Here is an 18,923-nt window from a genome sequence, read left to right on the forward strand (position 1 = left end):
GCATACCAGGTGAATGCTTGGGGCTTCACTTTGTCCTTTCTAGTGCAGTGATCCTGTTGTTGCGCATCATGCATACTCTACTTGAGAACTTAATCTGGGTTACTTATAAGGCCCCAAAGGTGAGAGCTATTGGCTATGCCAATGCTTGTTTCGATGGGAACCAGTGTTCTTGTTCGGGACACAGGCTCCCATTGAATTCAATGGGAGTTCGACTGAATGATTTGGACTCGCAAGACCCGATTAGTCCGGAAACAATTGTGAGACCGATTTGTTCGAAACAGTTTCCTAACGACATCGTAATCTGCCCCTAAGTGTAACAACACTGTGAAAGTTAAGCTCTAGGTCTGCAGTGCGCTACCCATTTCTGTACAGCCTTCTAATTTGTGGGTGTGCGGACGGTATGTCTGTGTTGAAAGTGTCTTTGTGCACCAGTGTGCTACAAGGCCTCCTGTGAGAGTGCCTGTTCCCACATAAAGTGTCGATGTGAACAACAGGACACGCAGCAGCCCTCATCTTGCTCCCCAAAACACATCTTTCTTTAAAGCTTTTTTATATCACCCTCAAAGACTCGTCTCATTAAAAAACTAAAAATTAATCCATGCTAGGTCCTACAAATTCCCCATGAGACAGTTCCTCTCACATGGGATTAAGTGTTAGATGATATGAAATAAATCTCTTGAAGACTCTATTTCTTAGACATAATTTTATAGGAAGGAGAGCAGCTGTCGTAGAATTTTTCTCAGGCCCAGTGACGACTGCTTCAGGATATCCTGCCATCTCCCAGCCCCTCCTTGCAAGAACAAATAGCCGCTACTTGATGTTGAGGCTTGGCACTATTAAATTCCTCGCACCCGTGCAACCCATCTCCCCTCCGGACTAAAGATCAGATATTTTGGAGAAATGTCATGGCTTTGTCATCTTATGATGTGGCCCCAAAATATCTATACCGGTTAGAGGGCACCCAATACACTAAGGCTACGTCAATCTCAAGTGTCCGAAAAATGTACATGTCAATACTACAGCCTCCTGTCGCCTACGCATGAAAATCTATGCCCTAATTTCTTCCAAACGCCTAAAGTCACTCTGGTTACTGAGACTTAGCTAAAACAATAGGCTGTGGAATAAGCTGTGTATTATCAGATTTCTTCCAAGAATTTGTTTAGCAGTGGTAAGACCTTGAGTTCACTACATAAAAAAAAACACCCTCAAAGGCACCAAACAAAAGAGGTAAACAGTGAAGGCTTTTCGCCCTAAAAATTTGTGATCTACTGCTTGCTGCGGTGTTCCTGAAATAGAGGCCCCTGGCTGATTATTACCACCCATCGAGCTTTGTAACGTATGACAAGCCAACCTAACCACTCCTCCACCACAAAGAATTCTCTGCCTGTCATTGCTGGTCACAGACCGACCTAAACTCTGGGTGTCCTCTCAAGTGTTGAGATTTTCCTACATTCCTGCAGATCTACGAGAGATTGCACAAAACCTTTAGGTTTTCTGGTCCAGTTACAGCCAGTTTTAGTAGTCTGGTAGACCAACCGCTCCCAGTACTTTAACATATAAAGGGAATGGACTTTGGCATCCACCCAGTGGACTAATACTCTCTCACCTAGTACCACTGACTGCTTGTACCGTCCACTTATGTATGAGGAACTATTTTATTCAAAGTACATTCCTTTATTGCATATTCTCATTCAAGCATGCTACAGACAAGTAAACGTTTTATTTTTATTGCATTGTAACTTCTTTGTACATTTTTTTGTCAGTGCTAGAATAACAGCCTGACCCTAAGATGGCTGTCCGTATCTTTTTTAAATGACGATCTTCTGCCCCAAGATGGCAGCCCTATATTTTCATTCCCTCAAGACTTTGGGAGGCCACACATATTTCAAGAGCACTCGGCTCACTTTCATCATGTTTACAGCCCGCTATTGTTTTTCAACATACTCAGTTACTCCTTTCATCATTCCTCCAGATCTCTGCTTTATAACGTCAATGCAAGATGGCTGCACTGAAGTCTTGATCTTATAGGACTTAGGCAAGTCATCAAGCTTTCAGCAGACCTGGCAGTTCCCTGTCATCCTGCCACTGTGCCGCTGATAACAAGCATCGGCAAAACCATTGGCTTTGTCTCGTAACTGAAAGTGCAAGCCAGGCCTATTTGCTTTTTTCCAGTGTATCTTAAAGTTGCAGTTCAGTTCCTGCTCCCTAGGCTGAACCCTCTGGTATCCTTTCAACTGATGACCCTTAAGTCCTAGCTGGAACTGTGCTACAAGAATATATGACGTTATAACACAAACAATTACAACGCATGCTTTTAAAATGCGTTTTTTACATTGCAGCTAGCATTACATCGCATGACTTTACAACGCATGCCATTACAACACATTTTTTAAAACTACCATAACAACCAAATCCATTACACCGCATACCATTGCAACGCATACTATTACAACGCATAATACTTTCAGGGCAACAGTAGGGTAAGTGTTGGATAGTGTAGGGGTAAAAAATACTATTCCGACTACAGTGAGTGCAACTGTAGGGCAAGTGTTGGTTAGCGTTGGGGTAAAAATTGCTATTCCAACTCCAGCAATAGTAGGGTAAGTGTTGAATAGTATAGGGGTAAAAATTACTATTCCAACTCCAGTGAGTGCTACAGTAGGGTGAGTGTTGGATAGTGTAGGGGTACAAATTACTATTCTCACTCCAGTCAGTGCAACGGTAGGGAAAGTGTTGGATAGCGTAGGGGTACAAATTACTATTTCAACTCCAGTGGGTGCAACAGTTGGGAAAGTGTTGGATAGCGTAGGGGTAAAAATGAATATTTCCATCTACCCCAAAACCCATACCCACCCTAAAACTAAAAAATCTCCATTACTTAACTTATAATCACATGCATTGTAATGGTATGTGTTGTAATGGCATGCACTGCAATGGCATGCAATGTAAAGGCAGTTGCATTGTAGGAGTTGGGTTGTAAAAGCAGTGCGATGTAATGACTGATTTGTAATGGATGTTTCCTATGCTGCAGTGGTTATCAGCTTCACACTGTACATGCACCATATCTTCTTGGAACCACTCCCTTGATGGAGACATATTGTCGCAGAAAGAAAGGAAGAGAGAGAGAGAGAGAGAGAGAGAGAGAGAGAGAGAGAGACTTTTGAACTCAGTACCTTCCTTTTACTTTCAGAACCACATTTATGGAGGACATGTAGGCCATTGGTCAATTAATGTTGTCACCTTCTCTGCAAAATGATCAAATTTTCGATACATTATTTCATTGTGATATGGGAAAACTAAATCATATTTAAACTTTTTTTGACTTTCAGACGATGACAGATTGTAGTAAATTAATGTGTATGTTGTTAGAAACTTCACTTTGTAATAGAATTGGTGCTAGCAGAGTCAAAACTTGGCTCAGTTTGAAAATATGAGAATCTGAAAGAATCCAGAATTACAAACGCGACCTTTCCCCACCTCAAACCTCACACCTTGGTTGGCATTGCTTTTGGAACCACAGAAGCACACTATGGCTCATATATATATATTTTCACATCTAAAATATTGATTTCTGTCCAGACCTTACCGTGCTGGACAGGGATGAAGTTAGTGGCGGACAGTGATGGGCTAACAATTATGCTACTTTATTCTCCCCATGAAAAGAGTCAGAAATTCTGAGAGCAGAACTTGAGGAGTGAGTATGAGAACTAGATCGATCTGGGTACCAGGTGCATACTGTAAACACTTAGGCAGCCATTTTTGCCAAGAAAAGAAGCTATCCACCTCCTCTTGTTCTCAAGATACCACCCTAGTTGGGGTTCATGGTAGGAGCCTGGTAATGGCTCACCTTACATTGGGCCGTTTGTGAGGCGCCATACCCTTCCACAACTGGGCCCTTATTGGCAAATTACAATAAGCATTGGCAAAGCCTACTGATCTCATCTTTTGGCTGTGCTAATGCAGACCCGCAGAATTGCAAATAGTTTTTGCATTTAGTGTCCACCATCGGTATAAGATTAAAACAAAATTGTTAAAAACACAATAATGCATATATGATTTGCGATGAATGTGCAAGCGTACATCATCATGTGATTTTTTTTAATGTTTACCAATGCAAGATGGCGAATACCAATCTTGGAGTTGTAAATAAAAAATAAGAAGTGTGCAAAAGGACAAAGAGGGGTGGCTTAGCTGCAAATTGCAGAGGAGCAATGAAGGAGTGGGTGCGGGGGAGTATATTAACATGAGGGTATGGGAATGGGGCGGGGGAGAGAGGAAGAACAACAGAGATGAGGAAATAGAGAATGTTTGTGGGACAGCAAGCCAAGAAGAACGGGAGAGGCTACATTTAGTGCCTACAAGTCGAAAAGACAGAGATTTGCTTTGCTCTCGCGCGATAGGCTGTGCGCCAGAAACACTCACGCAGGATATGAGTAGTTTCAAAACAATAGCTGCAGCTTCCTGTGATGTCCCAGGTCATTCGCTGGAAGCCTGCTGTGGTTGAGTGAGCGATGAATCTGCATATTTTTACTTTGAAACGACATACTCACTCATGGTTGAAAACCAAGCCTTGCGTCTCCTGTTCTTACACAGACTCAGAGAAGCCCACTTTAAGGGTCTGGTCTAAATAGCGCTTTGGTACCCGAGTTACTGTTGTGTGTTGCTATGTCATCAGCTGTCCAAGGTATTCACCAATGCGTTTGGTATTTATGTTGCTGCACGATTGCTGTAGCATAAGAGAGTGCAGGGAGATCACTGTTCTAATGGAGACGCTTAATACCTACCATTCCGTGCAGCCCCTACTCTCCCATCTGCGTGCAGCAAGCCCCACTACAGCATTGTAAAAGAACCACAGCAGCAAAATTACAAAACACTGATCAAAGACAACACATCAATGTCAACACTAGGGTAATACTCTAATAACCACCCAACAATGCCAGTAGAACAACTAAAATGCAACAAATGCCACTAATAACATTACAGCACACGTTCAGCTAAATACTACAATGGTAAATGTACATCTACAATAATACATCAGTACAATTACAACAACAATGCTACAACAAGACTTGACTACTACAACAACATGTACATCTTAATTTCACCAATGAGCGAACTCTTGGTGATCGGGGGATCTCTAGGTTCAGATTCAAACGCATGACACTGCAGCCCAACATATAAAACTCAAACATGTAGCATTGGTCAATGCTTGTCATACTATGAGCTCATCCTAGAACTATCTCTCTAGTGGGTAGCAGTAAGCGGCCAAGTCTGAAGAAATATCAAGCCTACTTAGGTGCATCCATCCGCACTCAGATGGCGCATGCATTACGAGACGTGTACCAACCCTAGTACAGGGTCCCCTAGATTGTACTAAATCCGTTCCTTTGATGGCTGGTGCTTCCTAAAGACCAGCACTGCACACAATCACCTATTAACAAAGCTTCAAAACATAGCTGTGAACGCTGACACCTAAAAAATGCTTCAGCTCAATTTTCTACCCAAAGATAATAAAACATCCAGCTAGAAAGCACCTTCATTGCTACACAACATCAGCTGCTGGGGTTAGCTAGTGCCTTGCATGAATTTCTGAGCAGCTGTCTCAGGAAGCACAAAGCCAATTTTTTTACCGATCCAACTCGGCTTGGTAAATAAAAAGAAGAAAGCGCTTGCATCCTTTTGTAGGTGCACACATGCAGCTACATACTTTTGTAGGTGCACACATGCACCTACAAAACGATGTAGGTGGACAAGTCGAAGCTCCTTCTTTCTGTTTGTTTGCTTTTTATCCGCGCTGCACAGCATCAATGATGCTTATACAGCACAGCTAAAAACTATTGACCAAGCCATTATGTCCCTTAGGCAAGACCTATTAACTTTGCCAGTTGCTCAAATTAGATACTAATTGTTCCCCATTACAGTATCTGTTTCTTAAGACTCTTTCCTAAATCTCTATCAGGCTTTCTGTACTCGTTTAGAGCCTACATTGTGGCAGAAGTACATGGAAGACCATTGCTCTGGTCTCCAAAGAGGTATGACCAATCCAATGTAAAGTATGACATAGCAGCGCTTGATAGCGTGGATTTCTGATCTGCACTTTGTGTGACAAATATTGTCAACATTATCTGTAAAAGAAGCCCCAATTGCAAATTATTGCAGGGCACGTTCTGATATATATATACAATTCACTGAAAAAAAACAACGGTTACAGGGACGTTACAGTTAGGCTCAGATTTCACCCAAAAAAAAACCAGTGAAATTCAGCAGTTATAGTTACCTGAGCTAACTTTAACTTATATCCCCGCAATGCACTGCTTATGACCTCACTTATTACAAGGACGTCCTTGGGGGCCAACTACCCCTCCAATTACAAGGAATAAAGCTAGAAAGTGGAACCTTATATGCCACAACACCTGACCCGCTATCCCTATGTTCTATATGCATATTCTGGAACTACCCACTAATTCGTGTGCACACTGTAAAGCACCCACTGTCACAATGCAATTCCAATACAGGAATATCAGTTGAAACCAAAGCAAAGGTGCACCACCAGAGACCCAGACAAAGAATTTTTAAATCCATGTCCACGAATATATTCTTCATAAATCTTCTTTTATTTTCATACAGGATTAAAACAATCAGGACGATCAAAGAACAGCCGAAGCGTTTTGTGCTACAAAATTTGTGCTACAAAAGGACTTCATCAGGGCACGATAAGTCTGTACGTTAGATAAGACAATGAATAGTCCAAAGAAAAGGAGTGACCGCGAATACGGTAAACTTCCATAAGCTTATCTATTTTATAGAGCAGACAGAGCTCCTCATATCTGTTGAGTGAGGGAAAAACCATTCCCAACAGTCAAATTAATTGGTACCAGATTATCGGATCGCTAGAGCGCTTCAATTACGTTTAATATTGCATATAGTTAACGTCTTGTCTATCAAATGAGGTAAATATTTACATGTATACTCCAGGATAAGAATAATCCATGGTCCTAAGCGAATTTAGGTAAAACCAGTATGGTTGGCAAGCAAACCCAAAACTGGCCCAGATCAGTCGGTGTTCAGGTTCCTAGCATCTGCTCGTCTGGAAAATCAGGAACACACTGGTTTCACCTAAATTAGCTTCGGCCCATGGATTGTTCTTAACCTTGGACCAGTTTTTCCCTCACTCAACACATTTTTTGATTGTCCTAATTGTGTTTTAATCCTGTATGAAAATAAAAGATTTATGAAGAATATACCCCTCAAATTACCTCCAGTAAGTCCCACGCAGCAGGATTATTGAGTTCTGAAAGCAGGCCATGCCCCTTTTCTCCACCACTCTGCAAACACGCCTCCTGGCGTGCTCTTGGTTGGGGGAATGAAGTCCCCATCGCTGCTGAGGGTCCTAAGGGGCCAACTAGCCCACCTGTTACCTCCAGTATGTCCCACACGGCTGGATTGCTGAGAGGTGGTCAGCGGCCACGCCCTCTTTCACCACCACTCTGCAAACGCACCTCCTGGCACACTGCTGCTTGGAGAATGAAGTCCACTTTAGTCCTGAGGCCCTCAGCAGCAAAGGCGATTTCATCCCCCAACCAAGAGTGCACCAGGATGCGTGTTTGCAGAGTAGTGGAGAAAGGGGTTGGGGCCTCAGGCAAGTTGCTGGCTTCCGATTTTATTCATTTATTTCAGGAAGGGGCTGTGTGGCCCCTCTTCCCTTGATCATGTTTGGTCCCAGGGACCCATCTCCCCCCCCGAGCCTGACCCGTTTAAAAAAAATTAAATTAAAAGGGAGGGGGACCGCATGGTCCACTCTCCCGAGGCTGATTTTGACCCCGGGGTCATCCCCTGGGGCCAGGCCATTTCTTTCTTTTTTTAAATTTATTTTAATGGAGGGAGGTGGCGGTCCCTGGGGCAGCGTGGGGGTGCCTGGCCTCTACACATTTTAATGTATTAGTCCCAGGGGGGTCCCCGGGACTGTGGGCCCCACACAGGCCCCTGCATTATTAATTCCATTGCTTGCTGGATCTCGCCCACTTGGGGGGGCCCAATTAAACAAAGCACAGGAGACTGTGCTTCGTTTTTTACATTTTTCAGCGGGATTCACGGATCCAACACAACTCCCACGGCACATTTTGGAGGTGCTTCAGCAAGGTGACTGGGACACAGGCTGACATCTAGCTGTCTATGGCCATTATGTAGGGCATTGCAGTGAACTAGCTTGTCAGTCATTCTGCTGATATTCCTAGAAGCTGCTTATCTCTGCAGAGCTTCCTGAAGCCCCTAGAAACCAACATTTAGATATGGCACTTGTAGTAATATCAATACCCCTTAACACCTCACTCCAGGCAAAATTTAAATACACCCAACCCACATTCAATCCCACGTAGGCTTTTTCAGTCAAACTTTGAGATTTCTGCAGTTTTACCTCTGTTAGCTCACAAGTTTATGATTCCTATACAATACAGGTTGAGAAATAGAGAAAGTACTCAACAGACAGATCCGCATTAGCCAAAATTATAAACAAATGGGAAGTAAAAGAGTTTTCTGCCTCCATTTTGCTGCTCCGAAGTGATATCCCCTCCACATGTTAACATTGACCTTGCATCTTTAATCATCACTCAACCAGCATCAATAGGCTCATTAACCATTTGTGGGATCAACAAAAGAAGCACAAAGATGACATCCAACACAGCACAGGTATACCATATAGCTGTGTACCCCCGAGCTCACAACAGCCCTTTCAACGAAATATTCTATGACCTAAATGTGATCTACGCACTACGGAAGTGCCAGTAAAATAACTGAGTGCATTAGTATGCGAGAGCACACAGCCCCTTCAGATGACAGCTGAGAAGGGACTCCAATAAACCCAGTGACTCATCACTTGGCGTGATAGTTGTTTTTACGTTTAAAAGTACCGCAGGAAGTTCATTTACAAGCAGAGGGGCAGTGAATGGTCCTAATAAATAGAAGCCTCACAAGGGGTCTTTAAGGGAACTGAAAGAAGAGAAAGAAGTGTCTGCAGGGAGGGAGAGAGTGTTAAACGAAGACTTATACTGGTTCTGCACATCTTTTTCATATGTTTTGTGTGCATTTCTTGTTGAGCATCATGAACAGAAATGTTTTATAGAACATGATGCAGTCACTAGTTGGGGTGCTGGAGGTAAGTGCTATTAACTTTTGTACAGCACAACTTGAGCCATTTACATCAACTCTTCTAGGTGGAGATGGAAATAACTGTCCTACCATTCACACTTTTTTTTAAGTTGGTCACTTTGAGGAGTTGGGCTGGTAGTGATCTCAGGGATAGGAGAGGTGGCCTTTATCGGGTTACTAAAGGCCATATGTGGGACAAAATCTGTGAGAAGGTAACCATATACGAAAATGAGCGTGGCGTGTTGGGCAGTATAAGGAAATGTAACAGTTACATTTTGGACCAGAGGCAGACTGTAAAACCTTGTAGCAGACACTGTGACAACAACACCAATGAGCACAGCCAGAATCATGTTGATTCTGAGAGTGAAGGTGAGAGAATAATAATAAGTCCATAGAGCTTTCTTGGGCCTGCAAGATGGTGAAATCCTTAGGACGGAGGAGGAGTCATATGGATTATTTCAAAGGTGATATAGGACATTGCCAGAGAGACATCTCAACGAGCTGAACATTTTCCCCTGGAACAAAGCGATGATCATTCGAATCCCGCAAGGCAAACACAGTTGTCTACCCTCCCAAAGGAATGTGAATTGAGTAGCATGAGTGGTTAATAGTAACATCAGTTATTTACAGCGCTTTGACATAGCTGAAGTGCGGTCTGAAGCAGTAGATAAAATAACAATTTCTCTGATCTTGATCTTCTGTCAGAGATACTGCTGGCGCGTGGATGGGTTTGAAGACTCCAACAGGAAATATACAGAAGGGCCTTTTACAATGTGAGCAATCTGCCCACTGGCTATGAGTGACAAAATTAAGAACTTCTTGGGAGGGAGAGTGAGTACCTGGGAAAGCTAAGAGTGGAGTTGGATCTTGTAATAGTCCATTTTGTGTAGGACTAGTGGACTCAGGTTTATCCTGGCAACTTGGACCATCGCAATGGCCACTTCATAGGAATATAGAACCACATTCAGAGACTTAGGTTCCCATGACCTTTGAGTGAAAAGATGGGAACAGAAATGGATGTCTCTTCAGAAGAGAGATCCCTCTGTGCCTCTTGGCTGTCCTCATTGCAAGGCTTGGCCGTCTCAACAGTAGAATGCAGCATGCGCTACTTTAATGCGCAGTGTCTAATCAATAGATTCAGGAGTGTGCTTGGCATGTCCCTAAACCTAGAATACTAGTAGGTCTGAAGCAGATACATCCAAAAGTTTGACATCATATAACACTCCAAGTGATGCCTCATTAAAGAGGACACAATAAACCAGGTAAGGTCATGCATGAGTAACACTCCAAATAAGGTCTCATCAGTGAGTGGACGCAATAGTCCAGGACATGTCTTGCCAGTAAATTATTCGGGTCTTACAGAGGCAGTTACTGTAATGAGTGGATGAAACTGTCCAAATGTAGTATCCCTATTGAGTGTATGGGTTTGATAGCCATGGGGGTCTTCTCTATATAAACGGATTACTCTCAATGGTACACAGAAAGTACTTTATTAGTTAGCAAGCTGGGAAGGACGCTAGAATTAAGACTGATCTGGTCAGGTGTGCATACTCCACTAAAATTATTCACTGACACGCCTCCTTCCCAGCTCACATATTCACAATTCAATTAATGTTATATTTTATACTAGCTCACTCACCTTGCACCATTCATGAAGATACACTCACTTTCCGGGAAACTACATAAATGCAAAACTCTATGGTTGGTTATGGATTCAATACCCCGGGTGATGTCTGAGAAAAGCTTGCACAAAATACACCAGGTGGGGATTGACCACTCATGACGTACCTAGGATTCGCCCATGCCTGTTCCTGTGTATACATCTACTTGTGTACCTAACCCCTCTTGTGTAGGCCCTAGGAGACAGAGCAGTCTATGAGACAGCTATACTTCTAATCAGTATTATTACCACTTTAGGCTGTTTAAAAAGCAGTTAAAAACCTTGCTTTTTAATTAATCATCCAGCCAGGGTATATATACGCCATCCTTTCTCCTCCATATTGGCTTCAGAGCCAGGACACTTCCGAGTATCTGTGCGCGCTACAAATAGTGGATAACATAACATAACTTTATTACAACTCTCCTTTTGCTTTAAATCACCTCGATTTAATTTCAACCGTGCCCCTGGTCTCACCCTGTAGCAGACACCATGACAACAACACCAATGAGCACAGCCAAGTTAAGCCTGGGAAAGTCAAACCAAAACGCTGATTGGATCTCTATTAACTGCTTATCAACACGATACAGCTGCCTTCCGCCATATTCAGAATGTGTTCTATTTCCAAAGAAAATACTAGGAAGAAGCCTGTAGGAAGGCCATAGGGCCAGCCGAGACAGGCTAACAAGTGATTGGGCTGCCCCACCCGAGCCCTCCTTAGTGCCAACTGCAATATATTTCAGAAATGAATAGTGAGATTAGTGACATGCTGGGAATCTGTGCCGAGGGTTGCAGACCTATAAGGAATCCATGCCCTGAACACAAGTGCATGCCCTTGCTGAATCAAGCGTGTAGGGGAACACTGGAGCTATCTGCCAGCCAGCTTAGGGTGAGATGCTTCTTAAAGGAACCCAGTCCAGACACAATTAGGCTATGTGAATGCTGGGGCAAAGCCTTTAGCATCCTATAAAGCTCCCCCTTTCCAAAGCAAGATGCGTCAATCCTCCGAGAAACCCAGGCGTCTGTGCAAATGAGGAGAGAGTACCCTGTAGCACCACCCTCTCCTCAGATGGTCCCACATGTACTGACTTGTCTCAAGAGAGGCTGAATGAAAACTCTTACTGTGGGCACTGCTGTCAGAGCGGTACTAGAGGAAATCTCCTGCATCCCAGTGACTCTCTCTCTCTGGCCAACCTCAGTATTTCTAACAAAGTACGGGTACTTTCAACTAGCATTCAGGCCCTGAACGCTCGCACTGTCAGCTTGAACCTGATTTCTAAATCGTTCCCCCTCCTGTTGCTCGTCGTCCCTCTTATTTCATCCTTTCCTGCCTTCCAATCAAACTACTAAGGCTGACTACCCACAATGCACCACCACTCTACCCAATGAGATATTTGGGGAAAAGATCAATCCATTCAATAGGCGGCTTCTTCGCGCCCTCTGCTGTGTTCTCAGTATGGTTCTATGTAGTGGACCTTGCCAAAATGCAGCAGAGTGCTGTACATGGTCAAAGGCAAAGATGCAGTCACCGAGGGATGTGAGAGGTGGTTGGGCTGCAGGCGCAGGAGTTAACTGTTATTGCATCATGATGTAGTACCTTTACAGAGTGGTGTCTTCGGCTCTTTGCTATTAAGGAGGAAGGCCAGGGTGTTCCAGAAACTGGTTACTCTCCTTTTCCTTCTCATATCCTCCCATGGTATTCTGAGGCAAAGTTTAAACAATAACTTGTAGTTTAACTAGCACTTCTTACCTGCCCGTAGGAAAATTCTAACCCTGCAGATAACATGAGTTGGTATTACCCAATTTATTGGTACTTAATTTACAGATTTCCAGAAGTGCAACTGGAATTCAGATTCATGACCTGGTGATCACTGCATGTTTATCGGAGAGCGTCCAAATCATTGAGCCATCCTGCTGGCATAAGGTGGCTCTATACAATTAACCAGGATAATATAGACTTTCTCAGTTTCCCTGCTGCTATGTCTGCTATGGATCTCCAGACCCACTGCTGAACTGTGCGGAGGTGCGTGGGGCAAGGAAACCAATGACCCTAACAAAATGGCTGTATGCCAGAGCCAAGGGTCTAGTGGACCTAATCGAAGAGCTTATACTCCAAAGAATGCTTGGAAATAAAGGCAGCACTGGTGTTATGGGGTTTCAGTTCCACCAAGGATGACTATTTGGTTTGCATGATTAGGGGGCAACACATTTTTTCATTAAACCGTTAGTAGCTGTGCCGAGTTTTGAAAAGACAGCGAGTTGGCAAATTTGCATTTTTTGTAAGTATTCGGGAAAACATTTTTCCCAATTTCTTTTTCTTCAATTTTTGGATTTATTAAGTGTTTCTACAGCCCAAAGGAAAGGTACCCTTCTCACTAGGGACCATCCAATGAACCTAAATACGTAATCTACAATGTGCACTTCGCAAAACTCCTTAATTGCTTCTACAATATTATGCTTGTTTGTTAAAATATCTATTAATTATAGTTTTTTTTAGAGAGTAGGCAATCATATTTTTAAATATGTTTATTAAAGTTTGGAAACTTCTGAAATTCTCTTAATACAGCTTTTATTGATTTCTAAAACATTGCATACTCCTATTTGATTGAAGTATCGTCTTGTTGTTGCATAATTTTCAATCAGAATTGCTTTTGTTAGAAATGTTTCTGCGAACAGATGCTCTGGGAAAAGTTAATCCATTGAGTGGGAATAAACATTTTGAAAAATGTCCCACTTCACAAAACTGGAGATTTTTCAGCTAAGAATAATTTTGGAAGACTTCAGGTTTGGTGAACAGTAGGGGGTGTCTGGTGTGTGCTTACTGGCATCACGCCTGTCCACTAGGACACAGAATTCCACACTCACCCGCTAATAGGATTGAATGATTGTATGGTATTGGTGTCAAAGGATCCAATCTCTCGCCATAAGAATAAAGCGCATGGCCACCCTGTTTCCCACAGCTTAAAAGGTAAAGGTTATCAGGGCACAGAGCAGAACATCTGAGAAACGAAACCTAGATTTATATACGGTCTACATATTTTCCAGACATTCAGGTCTTTAGAAAAGGTCTGTGGAGGTAATGGTGAAAGGACATCTGGATCATCATGCCTGAAAAGAAAGGCGCCTGCAGCATGCTGGACCGAGATAAATGAAAAGGTCAGACATGCAGGCCTTCCAAAGTCATCAGAAGGAACTCTTGAATGAGCCACCTCATGCCTTCATTACAAATAGATCTATGTAGCAGACTGTTATGTGGGTTTCACCTCTATCCATTATTCCACTCACAGCCAGTGTGGCATAGACTGGGTCTCTGCACCAAGTACCAGTGAGTCAAATGTTGCCACCATTTGAATCACTCGTACTGCTGCCATATCTCACAGGCCAAAGATACAATAAATGGAGGTAACGCCAATCCTGTTGATAATAAGTGTTCATCTTCCTTGATGAAAAGCACCCTTAATGTCCCAAAGTACAAACTGGTATGCCTATGTCAATTCATTCCTCTTTCTTTGAAACTGAACATCACAAGAAACAGCTGATATCAAAACATTAGGCCTGCTGGGATACATCCAGCCAACCAACCTCACAAATGTGGACTTTACTTTTACTTTACTTGCGGCACATCCTGCCAATCGCAAAAAATAGTCTTTTTGCATTCAACCCCTCAACCCACCCAGCTTCTCATTTGTCCTAGTTTCTGTGGCACGCTCAGTCAACTTCAAAATGTCCCACGAATCTTTGCACATCGTGACATACTCTACTCATTGCAAAACTTCCTGTCCTGCCCACTGAGGCACATATTGCCCATTTCAACACACCCTGCCTATCACAAAATAACCATAATTCTCACAATAGCATCATCCTACCAATAAGAACATCAATCTTATTCCCTCGACTCCAAATGTAACACATTTAGAATCCCACATTTCGTCTATCCGGCTAGGGCTTCTGGGGCCATGCCACTTCCTGAAACTCCACCTCCTTATAAATGTAAAAACTCATTTTTTGCCCATATGCCTTGTGGTGCATCAACTCATTTGGGTGGGCCACAAGTGACAACTAAAATCGTAACAGCCACAGATAATGGGACTTCCTATGAAGGAACACAGCATCCTCAACATCTCTGCAACTGAAGGAATCATCTGACATAGGTGTAAATTGGCAGTCTCTGTGCACCAGGGAAACCAGGTGGACCTTTTGTTGCGGTAATTCATGTTAGGTATTTAGCTTAATTCTTCATCAGGTTTTAATAGAGTTCCTTTGAGTACTTCCATCCCCAGTACCCATAATACGCCCTGCCCTTTTGTGTTTTACCCCTTCCCAGAAAGCGAGCTTGTCTTTAATGAAGTTTGCAAAATACACTGTTGATGAGTTGGGGTTTGCAATATACACTGTTGATGAGTTGGGGTTTGCAAGATACACTGCTGATGAGTTGGGGTTTGCAAGATACACTGTTGAGGAGTTGGGGTTTGCAAGATACACTGTTGAGGAGTTGGGGTTTGCAAGATACACTGTTGATGAGTTGGGGTTTGCAAAATACACTGTTGAGGAGATGGGGTTTGCAAGATACACTGTTGATGAATTGGGGTTTGCAAGATACACTGTTGAGGAGTTGGGGTTTGCAAGATACACTGTTGAGGAGTTGGGGTTTGCAAGATACACTGTTGATGAGTTGGGGTTTGCAAAATACACTGTTGAGGAGATGGGGTTTGCAAGATACACTGTTGATGAGTTGGGGTTTGCAAAATACACTGTTGAGGAGATGGGGTTTGCAAGATACACTGTTGATGAATTGGGGTTTGCAAGATACACTGTTGAGGAGTTGGGGTTTGCAAGATACACTGTTGATGAGTTGGGGTTTGCAAGATACACTGTTGAGGAGTTGGGGTTTGCAAGATACACTGTTGATGAGTTGGGGTTTGCAAGATACACTGTTGAGGAGTTGGGGTTTGCAAGATACACTGTTGATGAGTTGGGGTTTCCAAGATACACTGTTGATGAGTTGGGGTTTGCAAGATACACTGTTGATGAGTTGGGGTTTGCAAGATACACTGTTGAGGAGATGGGGTTTGCAAGATACACTGTTGATGAGTTGGGGTTTGCAAGATACACTGTTGATGAGTTGGGGTTTGCAAGATACACTGTTGAGGAGATGGGGTTTGCAAGATACACTGTTGATGAGTTGGGGAGGAATTCCACAAACACAGCCTCTCACCAGACAGTGCTTCACCTGCAGCACACTGGGCTGTCCGTCAGAATAAAGTGTACTCCTTCCCAAACGCCCATCTCTTGCCATTCATTAATTCTTCCCATAAAACAAGTCTCCACCTATGTTCATTCAGTGTCTGGGTCCCACCATGCATCTGTCTGATCTCCCCCTTCAGTGTCCTACTTTACACCAATCAGTATCTAGCGTCCAGTGTCTTGCCTTTTAACATCAGCGCCTCACCCACAGTCGGACACTATTAACTTCTCACCATTCACACCGCTGTACACCGCTGTCAACTGACCCTATGTCATGAGTGACACGGAGCAAGTCCTCCTATTCCAAACAACAAAACTAAGCATGCCAGGGCTTGCAGGCTCATACTGACAACGGTAAGATTTAAAGTACCAGCATGCTCAGTGGTGTTAGTAAAAAGTCTGCGCTCTCTGAAAATCACCTTCGTGACAGGGGATGTGAGAGCTACGCATTCAGAGCCCAGACCTCCTAAGTGAAAGAAATGGCTTCTCTTTATTACATGTCCTGGTCCCCTTATAAGAAGGGCCTGGTCGCTATAGCATATATGTCGGCATGGTAGCTCTATGCACCGGGTCTAGTCCGTTTATAGCCATGGTCTGGTAACCCTAAACGCAAGGTCAGAGACACTGCCTCACACAGAAACCCACGCACAACACACACGCCTGGTCCCTGCTGCCCTTCACTCGGCTCTCGCACTTCTAAAGTTAATACAAACGTATAACAATGTACTGGACGGCGAGGGGCAGAAAGACGAGGCTGGCAGCAAGAGATGAACCGGCTGGGCCAGCGGGTACAAGGTGGCCAATGGGAAGAGGCCCTCTTCCCTCCCTCCTAACGTATAAGGAAGACGTGAAAACATGTTTCTAAGAAAGCCTGCAGCTATGTATATACTGCTCCGTCCTTGCCACTTCTCCAGGGCAGGTCTTGGGTGACGCTCACACGGGGAAGTGAGATCCGTGTCAGAGAAAACAACGAGCTGGAGACCAGGCAGGGTCTCTGGAGTTACCGCAGCCAGGAGGGGCAGACCAGGCGTGACTGGGGCCTGTATGTCACTCTCCACGCCTGTGCCGCACGCTGGCTGTCTTTCTCTCGTCTCCCCCCTCTCGGGGTCTCTCTCGCTCCTGGCCAGCACTTTAACAGCGTTACAGGAGAGGCGACCTGTGACCAGCGACCGGTGAGACTACATCACGACACCCCATCTTCTCCTGTCTCGCGCTTCTGCCACCCCTTCTCTTTCGTGTTCTCCCCCATGCCTTCCTTGCCTTCTCTACCTACACGAAGATCACGCATTATCCCTGGCTTCTCTTTACGGTTACCCCTCACATTTTCCCTGTACTCTGCCATTGTCTTTCCAATGTCCCTCCAAATGCACTGCCCCTCCCCCCCACAGGTCTCTGTCCCATACCACGTCCCCTCTCCCCATGCCCCCTCATTCGCGTGCCCGTCGCCCCAGTAAGCGCTCCTGGTGTGCCCCTTCATCGCCCTGCCCTGTCTCCTGGATAAAGCACATGGCAGCGCCAGATGTTGAACTCTCCTCCACAGGGCTGCAGCGCCGAGAGCCGCCCCAAGTCTCTCCCACTCGCAACTCCCTCGACCCCCCCCCCCCACACTTCCCAAATTGGTGATCGCGGATCGATAAAGGAAATGCTCACAAACCTTCAAAGTCGGAGATGATGCCCTCCAAGTGCGCGTTGACGGCCGGATCGGACATCTTTCTCACCCTCTCTCGGTCCCAAGACAGAAAAAAAAGTTTTAAAAACAGTCTCAGAGAGGCAAGAACGCCCACTCTTTGATTACGTCCGCGAATATTTTCTCCTTTTTTCTCTCCTTTTTTCTCGTTGCCGCTTTGCAAAAAAATAATATAATAACTCAAAAGAAAAAAAGAAAGCAAAACATCGGGGTGAAAAAAACAGGAAAATCCCAGATCAGGAAGTGACACGGGAGGCGCGCCCGATGACTTTTGGGCGCACGGGCTGCGATTGTTTTCTAATTTCTATTTTGGGTCTCCGCGCACCCCCCGTCACAGGCGTGATCCGAGGCGGAAGCCCCCCGGAGGCAGGCAGAGGTGGGCTGAATGAATGGAAGAGAGAGAGGAGAGGGGCACTCCTCTCATTACGCATGGACACACGCAGACAGATCGCATTCGGCGAGGGGGCTGCCCACCCTGGGCCTCCCTCCCGCCCTCAGGCGCCCCCACCGCTGCCTGCACATTGGCTGACTCACACGCCCGTCACGCCACTCCTGGAGATCGCAGTGAGTGAGCCACACAGAGGAGGCAGCCTGGCTGAGTTCAGCACTTTTGGGGAGAGGCGAAAGAAGCGAAAAGCGAAAAGCCCAAGACAAACACGATCCTTGCGTCCTTAAACCTCGCCTAGGGATGTCCCCGAGTTCCTTCTGTTCTAGAGCATTCATATCAGGCATGAACCAACCACGAGACAAACACAAGCTGGAGCTGGGCACCCCCACCGCTTGCATAAAAGTGGAGTACCCAGGCCATGCTCACCTGGGCTCTTGCACCAACTTCTCTAGAGGGAAAACAAGCCCATGAGCCTCTCGATACACCAAACTCTACACGAGCAACAGCAGTTGGCGCCTCAGCAGCATCTAAGCTTGGGTGTCAAACCCAAGACAGCATGTAGAAGACACCATAACTCGTGGATAGGATATCACCGGAAGTGAAACAGGGCAGGTCAGACGACAGAAGCAAAGGTGCCTACAAGAGACGCTTTTGAATCTGCACTGGCACTGTGCCAAACATCCTCTTCATAGTGGGGTGGTCATTCCACCATCCATTCATTCCCTCTTAGCCAGAGGCATGTACCATTAAGTCTAGTTCGTTCAACCCTGGGCCTACCATGCTTTTTTTTATTGTACATCTTT

General features: G+C 44.6%; 1 protein-coding gene across 3 annotated transcripts in view; it reads right to left on the bottom strand.

The window, feature by feature from the left end:
* SEPTIN9 (septin 9) overlaps positions 1–18,923 on the bottom strand; it is a 992,168-nt gene that overhangs the window by 539,780 nt on the left and 433,465 nt on the right. Inside the window, exon 1 of one of the 3 annotated variants that reach the window (XM_078654634.1) lies at positions 17,700–18,214. The exons of the other annotated variants lie outside the window; for them this stretch is intronic. Coding sequence (XP_078510760.1) covers positions 17,700–17,754 — 55 coding nt within the window. The 5' untranslated portion in view covers positions 17,755–18,214. Of the gene's footprint in view, positions 1–17,699; positions 18,215–18,923 lie in introns of those variants that run through there. 3 annotated transcript variants of the gene reach the window in all.

Source organism: Lissotriton helveticus, chromosome 7, assembly GCF_964261635.1.
Source record: "Lissotriton helveticus chromosome 7, aLisHel1.1, whole genome shotgun sequence".
NCBI lineage: Eukaryota > Metazoa > Chordata > Amphibia > Caudata > Salamandridae > Lissotriton > Lissotriton helveticus.